The sequence below is a fragment of the Ascidia mentula genome, chromosome 2 (assembly GCF_947561715.1).
Source record: "Ascidia mentula chromosome 2, kaAscMent1.1, whole genome shotgun sequence".
Classification (NCBI taxonomy): Eukaryota; Metazoa; Chordata; class Ascidiacea; order Phlebobranchia; family Ascidiidae; genus Ascidia; species Ascidia mentula.
Genome location: NC_138567.1, coordinates 15,101,849 through 15,116,136, shown reverse-complemented (window position 1 = coordinate 15,116,136; position 14,288 = coordinate 15,101,849). Strand labels below are relative to the sequence as shown.

The window sequence follows — 14,288 nt, the reverse complement described above, 5'->3', positions numbered from 1 at the left end:
ACATTCGGACTCCACTTTAGGTTGGCTAACTGATAAGGTAGTTGATGTTTACATAGCCAGAACAGTTACATTGTGTAATGCTGTATCGCCTGAAACATTTGCATGTTTGTCAACTGCTTTGACTATGGAAGTGTTAAGTGGTAAATGTTTTAAGAATGCGCCTAAGGCTTTCGCTAGTATTTTTTGTGATGATAAAACAATGTGTGAAAATGTTTTCATTCCTGTTTTGTTTAAGAGTCACTTCGTTGTTTTGTGGTTTAACAAATCTGGTAATAAACTGGTATTATACAACTCATTCTTGAGCTTTGATGAAGAATTGACAGCATTGATCAAGCATAACCTAATTCCCACTTTGCAAATGTTTACTGGCCATGCAGTCATGTTTGAAAATGGTTCAATTGTGAAACAATGTGATGATGCTAGTTGTGGTCTGTGTGTTTGTTACACAGTGGATTGTATGTGATGGAAGATCTTAAAAGTGCAAATTTCACCTTTTAATGCTTTGATGTTTCGAATGTGGATGGTGTTTAGTTTAGTGTGTAATTCACATAGTTGTGAGGAAGCAATTTACAGGTGTGGTTTAAAGAGTTTTGAATTTGTTTTTATTGGACTTCCAAATAAATATAACAATTGTTGGTTAAACTCTGTTGTACAGGGTATTAGATGTCTTTGCGAAGAAGTCCCTATGAGTTTGGAATGCAAAGGTGGTGTTGCTGGTAGACTAGCTTTCATGATTAGTGAAGTTGCATGTGGCAGATTAGACAGGGTCATGTATCTTCAATTAATTAAAGATATATGCAAGCACCTACACTGGGTTTTGAATGCGCAACAAGATCCCAATGAGTTCATTTTTGTTTTTGACTTAGGTACTGTTTTTCAGAAGTGTGGGTTAGATGTCACATTTCAATTGGTCACAATAAAAAAATGTCACTCCTGCAGTAAAATTGAAAGATTTGTCAGAAACCAATCAGCACTCACTTTGCCTATGTTTGAAAATATGTTGGATGGTTGTTTTCTTAGTAGTTATTGTAAAACTGAATTTAATACTACTTCAGTCAGTCTTTGCCAAGCTTGTAAATCTAAAGGTAAAATGGCTTTTGAAATGACATTTGAAAAGATGTCTCAAGTTGTTTGCATAGTTTTAAATAGAAACATTGGTGGTAAAAAATGTATGAAGAAAGTAATCCCAGACAAAACCTTGACTTTTCAGTCCCCTTCCCATAAATTTATGCTTAAGTTGGTTTCTGTAATTGTTCATGTTGGGTCAAATGTTAATTGTGGACATTATGTTACTTATAAGTTAATTGATGAGGAATGGGTTCTTGAATTTAATGATGAAGTGGTTAGGTGTGTGCCTTTAGGAGTAGTGAATGAGGCTCTGTATACTGGTGGATGTATATTTTATTACCGTGTTGTAGAGGAATTTGTTAAAATGCCAATTAAAGTGATCCCCAGAAAGCGTCGCCACTGCAACTTGGATGCAGTCAAAACATGTGAAAAACTGATTTTAAAAGATGTCAAGTTAACCCAGCATATTGATGGCAAGTTAATTGATAGTGCAACCCCAGCGATGTTAAGTAATAATGTAAATTTTACTTACCAACAAATACTCAAAACATTATCTATAATAATGCGCCAAACTGTTTGTGAAGCAAATCTATTTCCAGAATTTTACAGGGTTCATTTGTTTTTCAGTGACCAGAGAAAAAAACTAATTGAGTTCAACTCTTTATTATCATTAACCAACACGAACCTAACAAATCTTGATTTTGAAAACCTTATTCGATTTCTAAATTATTCCATTTGTCAACATCAGTGGCGACAGCGCTTTGTTGGGGATCAACTTTTTCGTGAATCTTTTGTTGGTAAAGTTATAAAACCTGAATTTGTTGTCTATGGAAGTAGTTTGCAGAAAAAACTTGAGAGTAACTTGCTGAATGTTGATACGTATTTATCACAAGTTTTGTATATAGAAGGTATAACTTTGTTAGTGATGTTTACAGAAAAACTGTCATATAACAAGGCATCATTATCTTTAGGTTTTATTGCCACATATTTAAGTAAACATTAAAATGGTATCATTGTGTTTTGTAATTGTTCGTACAAAAAATGTGCCAAGGTAACTTGTTAAAAAATAAAGGAAAAAAAATTTTCAATAATTTTAAAATCATCATTGATATTACCACCTTATCTCTGCATTTATAGAATATTTCTAGCTTTTGCCCTTGTATGCATAGTACAATTATACTGAACAAGGGTGACTGACAATAATATTGCCAGAAATGTTATATTTCCTTATTTCAAGAGTAGTTTTCTGCTGGGGTATATTTATTTTTTCAGATTCATAAAACTACAGCAATGCTTTATCCTGTCACCAGAAGCGACCACCTATGGCACACAAGTTTTTCATGCCATCTTTGATCCAAATATGACAAATTTGGCAGTTTTTAAAAGTCTGTGTTGATCAATTAAAACTGCCAGAAAAAAAAAACCTGCATGCTTGTTTTATTGTGCCACTATCAAAACTGTCATTGGAGTTTTCTCGAATTTTTTACATCAAACATTGTGATTAACTTTTACCAATCATGCATGCATTAATATCATGCATAAATTTGTGTTTTACATACTTTCATATACATCGTGTAATTTTGTTCATTTCATTTCAAACTTCTTTTTTATTATACTTGTGTTAACTTAATGGTCATTTTTACACATTCAAAAAATCGGGAAATTTTTTAAATGCTTATCAGCCAATAAAATGGTCATGCAGGTCTAATTAGTGTTCCACCATATGGTGAGGGGAAGCCGATTTTTACCTTCCAAATTGTGAAGCTTCGGATTTGCAAAGATTTTCGTGTCATTAACCAAAAAACGGTAAAAAGACTCGTGTTTGAGGTCATTCTGATGGAATACGTGATATCTCTACCAATTTTTATTACTTTCACGCTGTTCAGCACGCAATTCTTGACAGATACAGAGATTTAAAAAAAATTCTAGGGAGCGGAAAGTGGTTTGGCACTTGATTGAAAGTGACGTCACCGGCAAAGACGAAAAACGTTAAAAGGCCCTGTTTGAGGTCATTCTGATGGAATACGTGATATCTCTACCAATTTTTATTACTTTCACGCTGTTCAGCACGAAATTCTTGACAAATACTGAGATTTAAAAAAATTCTAGGGAACGGAAAATGGTTTGGCACTTGATTGAAAGTGACGTCACCGGTAAAGCGCAAAACGTTAAAAGGCCCTGTTTGAAGGCCATTCTGATGGAATATGTGATATCTCTACCAATTTTTATTACTTTCACGCTGTTCAGCACGCAATTCTTGACAGATACAGAGATTTAAAAAAAATTCTAGGGAGCGGAAAGTGGTTTGGCACTTGACTGAAAGTGACGTCACCGGCAAAGACGAAAAACGTTAAAAGGCCCTGTTTGAGGTCATTCTGATGGAATACGTGATATCTCTACCATCTTTTATTACTTTCACGCTGTTCAGCACGCAATTCTTGACAGATACAGAGATTTTAAAAAAATTCTAGGGAGCGGAAAGTGGTTTGGCACTTGATTGAAAGTGACTTCACCGGTAAAGCGCAAAACGTTAAAAGGCCCTGTTTGAAGGTCATTCTGATGGAATACGTGATATCTCTACCAATTTTTATTACTTTCACGCTGTTCAGCACGCAATTCTTGACAAATACTGAGATTTAAAAAAAATTCTAGGAAGCGGAAAGTGGTTTCGCACTTGATTGAAAGTGACGTCACCGGTAAAGCGCAAAACGTTAAAAGGCCCTGTTTGAGGTCATTCTGATGGAATACGTGATATCTCTACCAATTTTTATTACTTTCACGCTGTTCAGCACGCAATTCTTGACAGATACTGAGATTTAAAAAAAATTCTAGGAAGCGGAAAGTGGTTTGGCACTTGATTGAAAGTGACTTCACCGGTAAAGCGCAAAACGTTAAAAGGCCCTGTTTGAAGGTCATTCTGATGGAATACGTGATATCTCTACCAATTTTTATTACTTTCACGCTGTTCAGCACGCAATTCTTGACAGATACAGAGATTTAAAAAAAATTCTAGGGAGCGGAAAGTGGTTTGGCACTTGATTGAAAGTGACGTCACCGGCAAAGACGAAAAACGTTAAAAGGCCAGGTTTGAGGTCATTCTGATGGAATACTTGATATCTCTACCATCTTTTATTACTTTCACGCTGTTCAGCACGCAATTCTTGACAGATACAGAGATTTTAAAAAAATTCTAGGGAGCGGAAAGTGGTTTGGCACTTGATTGAAAGTGACTTCACCGGTAAAGCGCAAAACGTTAAAAGGCCCTGTTTGAAGGTCATTCTGATGGAATACGTGATATCTCTACCAATTTTTATTACTTTCACGCTGTTCAGCACGCAATTCTTGACAAATACTGAGATTTAAAAAAAATTCTAGGAAGCGGAAAGTGGTTTCGCACTTGATTGAAAGTGACGTCACCGGTAAAGCGCAAAACGTTAAAAGGCCCTGTTTGAGGTCATTCTGATGGAATACGTGATATCTCTACCAATTTTTATTACTTTCACGCTGTTCAGCACGCAATTCTTGACAGATACTGAGATTTAAAAAAAATTCTAGGAAGCGGAAAGTGGTTTGGCACTTGATTGAAAGTGACTTCACCGGTAAAGCGCAAAACGTTAAAAGGCCCTGTTTGAAGGTCATTCTGATGGAATACGTGATATCTCTACCAATTTTTATTACTTTCACGCTGTTCAGCACGCAATTCTTGACAGATACAGAGATTTAAAAAAAATTCTAGGGAGCGGAAAGTGGTTTGGCACTTGATTGAAAGTGACGTCACCGGCAAAGACGAAAAACGTTAAAAGGCCAGGTTTGAGGTCATTCTGATGGAATACGTGATATCTCTACCAATTTTTATCACTTTCACGCTGTTCAGCACGCAATTCTTGACAAATACTGAGATTTAAAAAAAATTCTAGGAAGCGGAAAGTGGTTTCGCACTTGATTGAAAGTGACGTCACCGGTAAAGCGCAAAACGTAAAAAGGCCATGTTTGAGGTCATTCTGATGGAATACGTGATATCTCTACCAATTTTTATTACTTTCACGCTGTTCAGCACGCAATTCTTGACAGATACTGAGATTTAAAAAAAATTCTAGGAAGCGGAAAGTGGTTTGGCACTTGATTGAAAATTTTGTGATTAACTTTTACCAATCATGCATGCATTAATATCATGCATAAATTTGTGTTTTACATACTTTCATATACATCGTGTAATTTTGTTCATTTCATTTCAAACTTCTTTTTTATTATACTTGTGTTAACTTAATGGTCATTTTTACACATTCAAAAAATCGGGAAATTTTTTAAATGCTTATCAGCCAATAAAATGGTCATGCAGGTCTAATTAGTGTTCCACCATATGGTGAGGGGAAGCCGATTTTTACCTTCCAAATTGTGAAGCTTCGGATTTGCAAAGATTTTCGTGTCATTAACCAAAAAACGGTAAAAAGACTCGTGTTTGAGGTCATTCTGATGGAATACGTGATATCTCTACCAATTTTTATTACTTTCACGCTGTTCAGCACGCAATTCTTGACAGATACAGAGATTTAAAAAAAATTCTAGGGAGCGGAAAGTGGTTTGGCACTTGATTGAAAGTGACGTCACCGGCAAAGACGAAAAACGTTAAAAGGCCCTGTTTGAGGTCATTCTGATGGAATACGTGATATCTCTACCAATTTTTATTACTTTCACGCTGTTCAGCACGAAATTCTTGACAAATACTGAGATTTAAAAAAATTCTAGGGAACGGAAAATGGTTTGGCACTTGATTGAAAGTGACGTCACCGGTAAAGCGCAAAACGTTAAAAGGCCCTGTTTGAAGGCCATTCTGATGGAATATGTGATATCTCTACCAATTTTTATTACTTTCACGCTGTTCAGCACGCAATTCTTGACAGATACAGAGATTTAAAAAAAATTCTAGGGAGCGGAAAGTGGTTTGGCACTTGACTGAAAGTGACGTCACCGGCAAAGACGAAAAACGTTAAAAGGCCCTGTTTGAGGTCATTCTGATGGAATACGTGATATCTCTACCATCTTTTATTACTTTCACGCTGTTCAGCACGCAATTCTTGACAGATACAGAGATTTTAAAAAAATTCTAGGGAGCGGAAAGTGGTTTGGCACTTGATTGAAAGTGACTTCACCGGTAAAGCGCAAAACGTTAAAAGGCCCTGTTTGAAGGTCATTCTGATGGAATACGTGATATCTCTACCAATTTTTATTACTTTCACGCTGTTCAGCACGCAATTCTTGACAAATACTGAGATTTTAAAAAAATTCTAGGGAGCGGAAAGTGGTTTGGCACTTGATTGAAAGTGACTTCACCGGTAAAGCGCAAAACGTTAAAAGGCCCTGTTTGAAGGTCATTCTGATGGAATACGTGATATCTCTACCAATTTTTATTACTTTCACGCTGTTCAGCACGCAATTCTTGACAGATACAGAGATTTAAAAAAAATTCTAAGGAGCGGAAAGTGGTTTGGCACTTGATTGAAAGTGACGTCACCGGCAAAGACGAAAAACGTTAAAAGGCCATGTTTGAGGTCATTCTGATGGAATACGTGATATCTCTACCAATTTTTATTACTTTCACGCTGTTCAGCACGCAATTCTTGACAAATACTGAGATTTAAAAAAAATTCTAGGAAGCGGAAAGTGGTTTCGCACTTGATTGAAAGTGACGTCACCGGTAAAGCGCAAAACGTTAAAAGGCCCTGTTTGAGGTCATTCTGATGGAATACGTGATATCTCTACCAATTTTTATTACTTTCACGCTGTTCAGCACGCAATTCTTGACAAATACTGAGATTTAAAAAAAATTCTAGGGAGCGGAAAGTGGTTTGGCACTTGATTGAAAGTGACTTCACCGGTAAAGCGCAAAACGTTAAAAGGCCCTGTTTGAAGGTCATTCTGATGGAATACGTGATATCTCTACCAATTTTTATTACTTTCACGCTGTTCAGCACGCAATTCTTGACAGATACAGAGATTTAAAAAAAATTCTAGGGAGCGGAAAGTGGTTTGGCACTTGATTGAAAGTGACTTCACCGGTAAAGCGCAAAACGTTAAAAGGCCATGTTTGAAGGTCATTCTGATGGAATACGTGATATCTCTACCAATTTTTATTACTTTCACGCTGTTCAGCACGCAATTCTTGACAGATACAGAGATTTAAAAAAAATTCTAGGAAGCGGAAAGTGGTTTGGCACTTGATTGAAAGTGACGTCACCGGTAAAGACGAAAAACGTTAAAAGGCCATGTTTGAGGTCATTCTGATGGAATACGTGATATCTCTACCAATTTTTATTACTTTCACGCTGTTCAGCACGCAATTCTTGACAAATACTGAGATTTAAAAAAAATTCTAGGAAGCGGAAAGTGGTTTCGCACTTGATTGAAAGTGACGTCACCGGTAAAGCGCAAAACGTTAAAAGGCCATGTTTGAGGTCATTCTGATGGAATACGTGATATCTCTACCAATTTTTATTACTTTCACGCTGTTCAGCACGCAATTCTTGACAAATACTGAGATTTAAAAAAAATTCTAGGGAGCGGAAAGTGGTTTGGCACTTGATTGAAAGTGACGTCACCGGCAAAGACGAAAAACGTTAAAAGGCCCTGTTTGAGGTCATTCTGATGGAATACGTGATATCTCTACCAATTTTTATTACTTTCACGCTGTTCAGCACGCAATTCTTGACAAATGCTGAAATTTGAAAAAAATTCTAGGAAGCGGAAAGTGGTTTCGCACTTGATTGAAAGTGACGTCACCGGTAAAGCGCAAAACGTTAAAAGGCCCTGTTTGAGGTCATTCTGATGGAATACGTGATATCTCTACCAATTTTTATTACTTTCACGCTGTTCAGCACGCAATTCTTGACAGATACAGAGATTTAAAAAAAATTCTAGGGAGCGGAAAGTGGTTTCGCACTTGATTGGACGTGACGTCACCGGCAAAAAAATAAATAGTAATAAAGGTCCGTGTTTGAGGTCATTCTGATGAAAGACTTAGATTTATGTGGTAATAATTATGCGTAATAATTGTCAAATGAATTATTTTTCAATTTTGTAACATTTTCTGTTATACACCCAGTAGAAACTCAGTTGTGGAAGTTAAACCTTGTTGTGAAACGCTGCTCATTGAAGCGGAACGTTTTTGGTACAAATTTAATTTAGGATTCTGCCAGAATGACAATAGTCTTTTAAGTCAGCTTAAGTTAAGCTGTCTCGGGCTGACAGGCTGTAAATTCAGACTCTGTACTACATAAATTATCAATATTTCTAATCTAAGCATGCAGAGAAAAGTTATTGGCAGTTAGTTTACGCAAATGCTTGCTGTAAATTGGTCCTTGATTATAATGTGAGTTTACTTTGCCAGATATAATAGATGATTTAACTAGAAAGCCTGCTGCAACCCATATAAGGCTGCATTTTCCTGGAATGTGTTCACAACAACACCATGGTAAGAGTATTCAAGTGAAAATTTCATGTTTAGTAGTATTAATTATCTCTGTCCTTCTTCACAGGATCCTTTTCAGAAGCTGTCTTAATCCCGTAATCCCATGTACAATTGAGTGTCAGAAAAGACTGAATGGAATGTTTCATATCAGCCCAATGTTAATTAATTTGAAACAAATATACAGAAGATGTGATAGTTACATAACATAAACTTGTGTCATGGCATTCTTGTCATATTTGTTTTTTTTTTGACAAACAGAAAAGGTTTACATAAGCCTGCTTTTGTATTTTATGGTTGATTGTTGTTCACATAATCCTTGCATAAATAAGATGCAGTAGCCTAAATATGAATAAACAACCAGTTTGCATTGACTTGTTATATTATAGCACATCCAGCAGCAAATGAAAACAGTTAACACAAGTGAATTCTTCTTTCAAGCAAGTGTCAGCATTCCTGCAATGCATTTATTTCCTTCAGGTCTCCAAAATGCAACTTAGGTCCTCAAAACGAATGTTGCTTTTTTGTATCTTGATGCTTGTACAATTCATTTAACACTTGCGCAGTATTTATCAAAATTAACTCGAGTAAGCACATCCTTCTCGCCCCTGCAGCATAAAGCATACTCACATAGTTGTACTAGAACTAGTTTCTTACTTTTAAGGTTTATTGTAAACAGCAAACCCTAAACGCACAACCTCATAAACAAATTACCTAATCCTAACTTCTTCGCGGCACTTGTTGCAACTGGGTTTAAGCTGACTTAAAGATCGAAGGCCGAGACGGCTTAAGACGCTTGCCTTTTTCTCTTCGCCGAAAACGAGAGAGTCGGATCGGCGAGTCAGCTTCGAAGCCGTCTTAAACCGTCATGTAAACGGGGTTAGTGTTCCCTAAACGGTTGCTGAGCAAAATAAAAATACCAGTAGTTGTGCAATAGCAGTAATCTCATTACACTGTTACTATTTGGTGTTAAAAATCCATCTTTTTGCAGTTTGTAACATTATAACAACGCAGGAGACATAATTTCAACATGACAAGTTGGTGTACATCGCGTGAAGTCGGCGTTCTTAAAGTTGTCAAAAAAAACTTCGTTCTTTTTAGTAGCAAACATTCTCCTTTTGTTGTTCTTCATGAAGTTCATGATGGTGCACGGCGTATGTTTGTAAATTACATTTCGTTGTGGAGATGATGCCTGCGTATAAACGATATTGCGGGTTGCGTATTTCAAGTGGCCAAAACTTTTACAACCTGACGATTGTTTCATTGTCGGAACAACAACAAAAGCAATCTTGTCAGATGCTGTAATGGAAGTTGATTGAAGTGCAAACTTTTCAAAACACAATTGTATTTTAACAGAATATGTGTGTTAAAAGCAGTAACGTTCGAAATGAGTGTGTACGTACACTGCTGACGGTGAACATGTATGTGTTGTTTTTTTAGTTGTTTTTTTACACCCCGTTTACAATAAATGTCAATAGGTAAACAATGGCAACCTTTACTGGAAGCAACACATTTATTGTGTTTACCAACAGAGTATTCGGTTTACGTAACCCACTACCAGTATACCCTGTATATAGCACGCGTAATGCAACCTGATAGCTGTGGGGTTTTAAAATATGCTCAAATCAAACGTATAAGAAATGGCCACTTTTGCCAAACCTAATATAAACAAACAACAATGTTTACACAAACATTCACTCGAATTCTGGTGGTGAGAAATCTCAAGCAACGATCGCCTGCCTGAGGTGCGAATAGCGACAACCCGTTGTGACGAAGCAATGCTATCGGCGTTAATTTTGTCACGTGCCGGGATGAAAGGGCCAACGCGCGACCGCGGAGTTTAGAAAAGAAGAAGGATTTGTAAAAGTTTAGACTTAATCGATGACAAGAATCGGAGATTCCATTTCGGAAATAATTTACGAGAGTACGAGAGACAGCATTCAGTCAATGCAGTGTCTGATGATATTTATGTGGTTTGATGTGAAGAAATATTGGGAATTCAAGAAGTCGTTAATTGGCGTTTACTACTTGGATGGAGAATTGCGAAAGTGGTTTAAAACATTAAAGGCAACAATAACTACACAATGTTAATATGTGTTAGTTTGAATATCCACAGATAAAAAAGTAACTTTTAGTTTTAATCTTGCTTAACAAAATGGGTTACTGCAGCTAAAATATAGCCTACTTACAAAGTACTAAAGTCAGCTTATTGCATAAGTTGTTGGAGGCAAGTCGGTCAGCGTATTGAATCTATCTATCGTTGCTTTAAAAATTCATCGATCACTTTTCTTTCAACTCCTTTCCTTGTTGATTGCGCAGATTATTATATTGATAATTTTATTGATATTAAAACTGATTATATCTGATGGATTGTTTTGTGTCGCAATTCACACCAGAGCTTGGAAACGAAGGTAAAAGAAAATCTGATGTTTTGTGTTAAGTTTATTTCACAATTCGTTGAAAAATTTTTGAGTTTGCAGTTAGAGTTTTTGCAGTTAAACAATGTCAAACTAACTTATATAGTCGAATTCAAATTTAAATATAGCGTTAGCACCAGGTAAATATTAAATGCTTTACAGACAGAATAAACAAAAATGAATGGTTAATTAATATGACGCAAAACGGGTAACTTTTTCAGAACTTCATTGCCTTAAACTTTTGTAATTTTCCACCAATAAAAAAACATACAAAATAGTGATGTACGTCAACTTGCACAAAACTACAACTTTTAAATATTTTTCATTACAGGCGCCATTGTGTCGGTCGACGCGTCACATCCCCCCGACTTGGATCGACTTTATGCACAGAGGACACTAGGTGGCGGGCAACCATCTTGCCCCACAGATCCGGATATACGAGTGGAATTGTGCGACAGGGAATTGTGGGAACAATTCTCCCAAGTCGGAACAGAAATGATTGTGACCAAATCTGGAAGGTAATGAAATATTCATTTGTTTTGATCAATATCCTTTACTTAACTTTAATCAAACTTGCAAACAAATTAATTTTCAGCAAATCAAAACTACTTTTATTTCCTGAATATATTTCCACCCATTTTTAACTTTAATCTATAACTATTTTTAACTTCAAACTGTAAAATTTAAACTAGATTTATCATAAAAAAAACAAGCGTGTGATTTCACTTGTTCGTAGGCTCGGTTTAGTCGTGTATTGTTTGATATTCTATTTCCATTGTTTCGCCATTCGAAAGTTCAATCAAACACAATAGAGCGGAAAACAATTATCGTGACAAAAACAACAGTTGCGACACACGCAAATGCCGTCTGGGAGCGCACTGGGCGTTTCAATAACTGCCATTGTTTTGAAACAATAGATAAGGAAACGGCTAATTGTCAAATTGATTTCATATTATAATTGTTGGAAACCTCAAAGTAATTGCTTCCTGTTTGCAGAAACTCCTAGTTTCGTGTTATTGTTTTGCACAAAATCGTATTTTTTCAACAACAATCAATATTACCTATGTATTAAACACCATTAAATTTGCTGGCATTGATTTCACAATGTCACTTATATATAGAAAATACTCAAATTACTGTTCTGTAAACAAATGTTTGTCGATTATACTGTTACAAATAAGATATAGTTGATGGACATGAAACAGAGCATGCTTGTTTATTTATAAAACAATGTTTACCCGAGAAACAAAATTTTCTTTTGATTGGTGCAGACGTATGTTTCCTGGTTACCGAGTCAAACTGTCAGGTTTGGATCCAACTGCAAAGTATTGTGTTCTGATGGATATTGTAAATGTTGATCAACACAGATACAAATTTCAGGTTGGTTGGCGTCAAGATATCCCTCACTTTCTGATGTTTCAATATACGTTTTTCTCCGTTACAAGTTAAATATTTAGTAACACAATATTTATTCAATCAAATTTAGTCAAAAATGCTTTCAAAAAGAAAACTAACCTTAGTGACAATGATTACAATCATTGCCCAACCCTTAAATGCTTGGCCGATAAGAATGATTTTATTGGTATCGGATTGTACATAATGCAATTAAATCACTTTCACGCCGCAAGCTCCACAATCTATACTCATGTGGGAGTTTTCCTCGTAGCGTTATTTTTCTGATTGATGATAACTTTATAAACTTAAGCAATAATTTTTCAATTTTAGCAAGGCGAATGGATGGTTGCTGGTCGGGGAGAGCCCCACGTACCTCAGCGCCTCTTCGTCCACCCCGACAGTCCATCTAGTGGCGAAAAGTGGATGAACGACGTCGTTTCCTTTTATAAAATCAAACTTAGCAACTCCGCTGTTTCCAAGACAACCGACAAGGTCAGTAAAGGTTTTCGCAATGCCATTATGACGTCAATGTGTGTTTAATTATTGTTTTGCTTATCTTTGTTGGCAGATCGTCTTGAATTCAATGCATCGATATCAGCCGAGAGTTCACATTGTTCGTGCCGATGACGTCACAAAGCTTTCGCGCGAGACGTTCTCTACGTTCGCCTTTCCACAAACCGTCTTTATCACCGTGACTGCGTATCAGAATGGACAGGTAATGAAACTCAACCATCTCTCTGACTATCACGTGATACGCTCATTCCATTAAGCCGAATCCTTATTTTTTACTTTGTTTTGACCACTCAAGATTAATGTATATATATATACATCTATACTTTTGCTCACTAATAATTCATACATTTATTTGAAAGCCTCAAATATTTTACTGGCGATAAGCACTGCATTGATTGCTTAAATTTAAAACATAACAGTGGTATCGACTCAAAAACCTTTATGTGTTTTTTTAAATGAAGGTAACGAAGCTGAAAATTGACAACAACCCGTTTGCGAAAGGCTTCCGAGAAAATGGTGGACGCTCGACGACGAAAAGTCTTCATTCTGCGGGAAAAACGAATTCAAAACTTGGCAGAGAAAACTCAAATCCCTGTTTCTCAGGAGACGATAATGGCAAAACAAAACGTGTCAAAGTCAATAATGTTGGCCTACCACCAACCCACCAACCAATTTCAAAACCGGACCAACTGCGTAACTGGATGACGTCACCAAATGCCGCGTCACCGTCTTGGGTCGTCAATGAGACTGCACCAGTACCATTCCACAGTTTTCCTTATTATCCAACTTATCACTCAACTGAACAAGGACAACTCCCCAACTATTCCTTCGGAAAACACAACTACGAATGTGTGACGTCACAAAACTTGTTTCTTGGTTATGAGGAAACGACAAAAAGGAAATATGACGAGTCCGTTTATTCCATGTTGCATTCGACTGCCGCCTGTCCATCAACGACTCATCCAAACCTGAATCCGGGGGGTTTCCCTAAATCGATGTTCCTGTGCTAGTATTGAAAATCGCATTTGTTTCTTTTTGAGATGAAATAAATTATGTTGTATGAATATTTGATTATTCAATAATTTAAAAAGGACTTCCAGTTGTTCAAGCAGTGAATTTAGATGAATCTAAATATGTCCCCCAAAATCTAAACCAGACAAATTCTTAGGAGCACCATGCAAGCCATATTTCAAGCAGTCTTTTCAAAGGCAACGTACTAGCAAACCGTAACGTGCTGTTTCCCAGGATTGCAACTGAGACCGTATTCAAACAGAATCTTCATAAAAATGCACTACACAGCTACTGCGCAACCTTTGTTCACGCAATAACTAGCGTTCCGCCAAACATAGAAAACAAAACAGAAAAGAATTAACGAACTTTGGTTTAGGATTCTGCACTAACATCAAGCCGAAACTAAACTACATGCAAGAACT

At 36.5% G+C, this 14,288-nt stretch overlaps 1 protein-coding gene across 1 annotated transcript; it reads left to right on the top strand.

Moving 5' to 3' along the window:
* The first annotated feature begins 10,895 nt into the window (after positions 1-10,895).
* On the top strand, positions 10,896-13,865 carry LOC145890239 (T-box-containing protein TBX6L-like). The gene is made up of 6 exons (XM_082981259.1): positions 10,896-10,941; positions 11,279-11,465; positions 12,219-12,327; positions 12,673-12,834; positions 12,911-13,057; positions 13,317-13,865. The coding sequence occupies exons 1-6, from the start codon at positions 10,896-10,898 to the stop codon at positions 13,863-13,865; spliced, it is 1,200 nt and encodes a 399-aa protein (XP_082837385.1).
* The last annotated feature ends 423 nt before the right edge of the window (positions 13,866-14,288 follow it).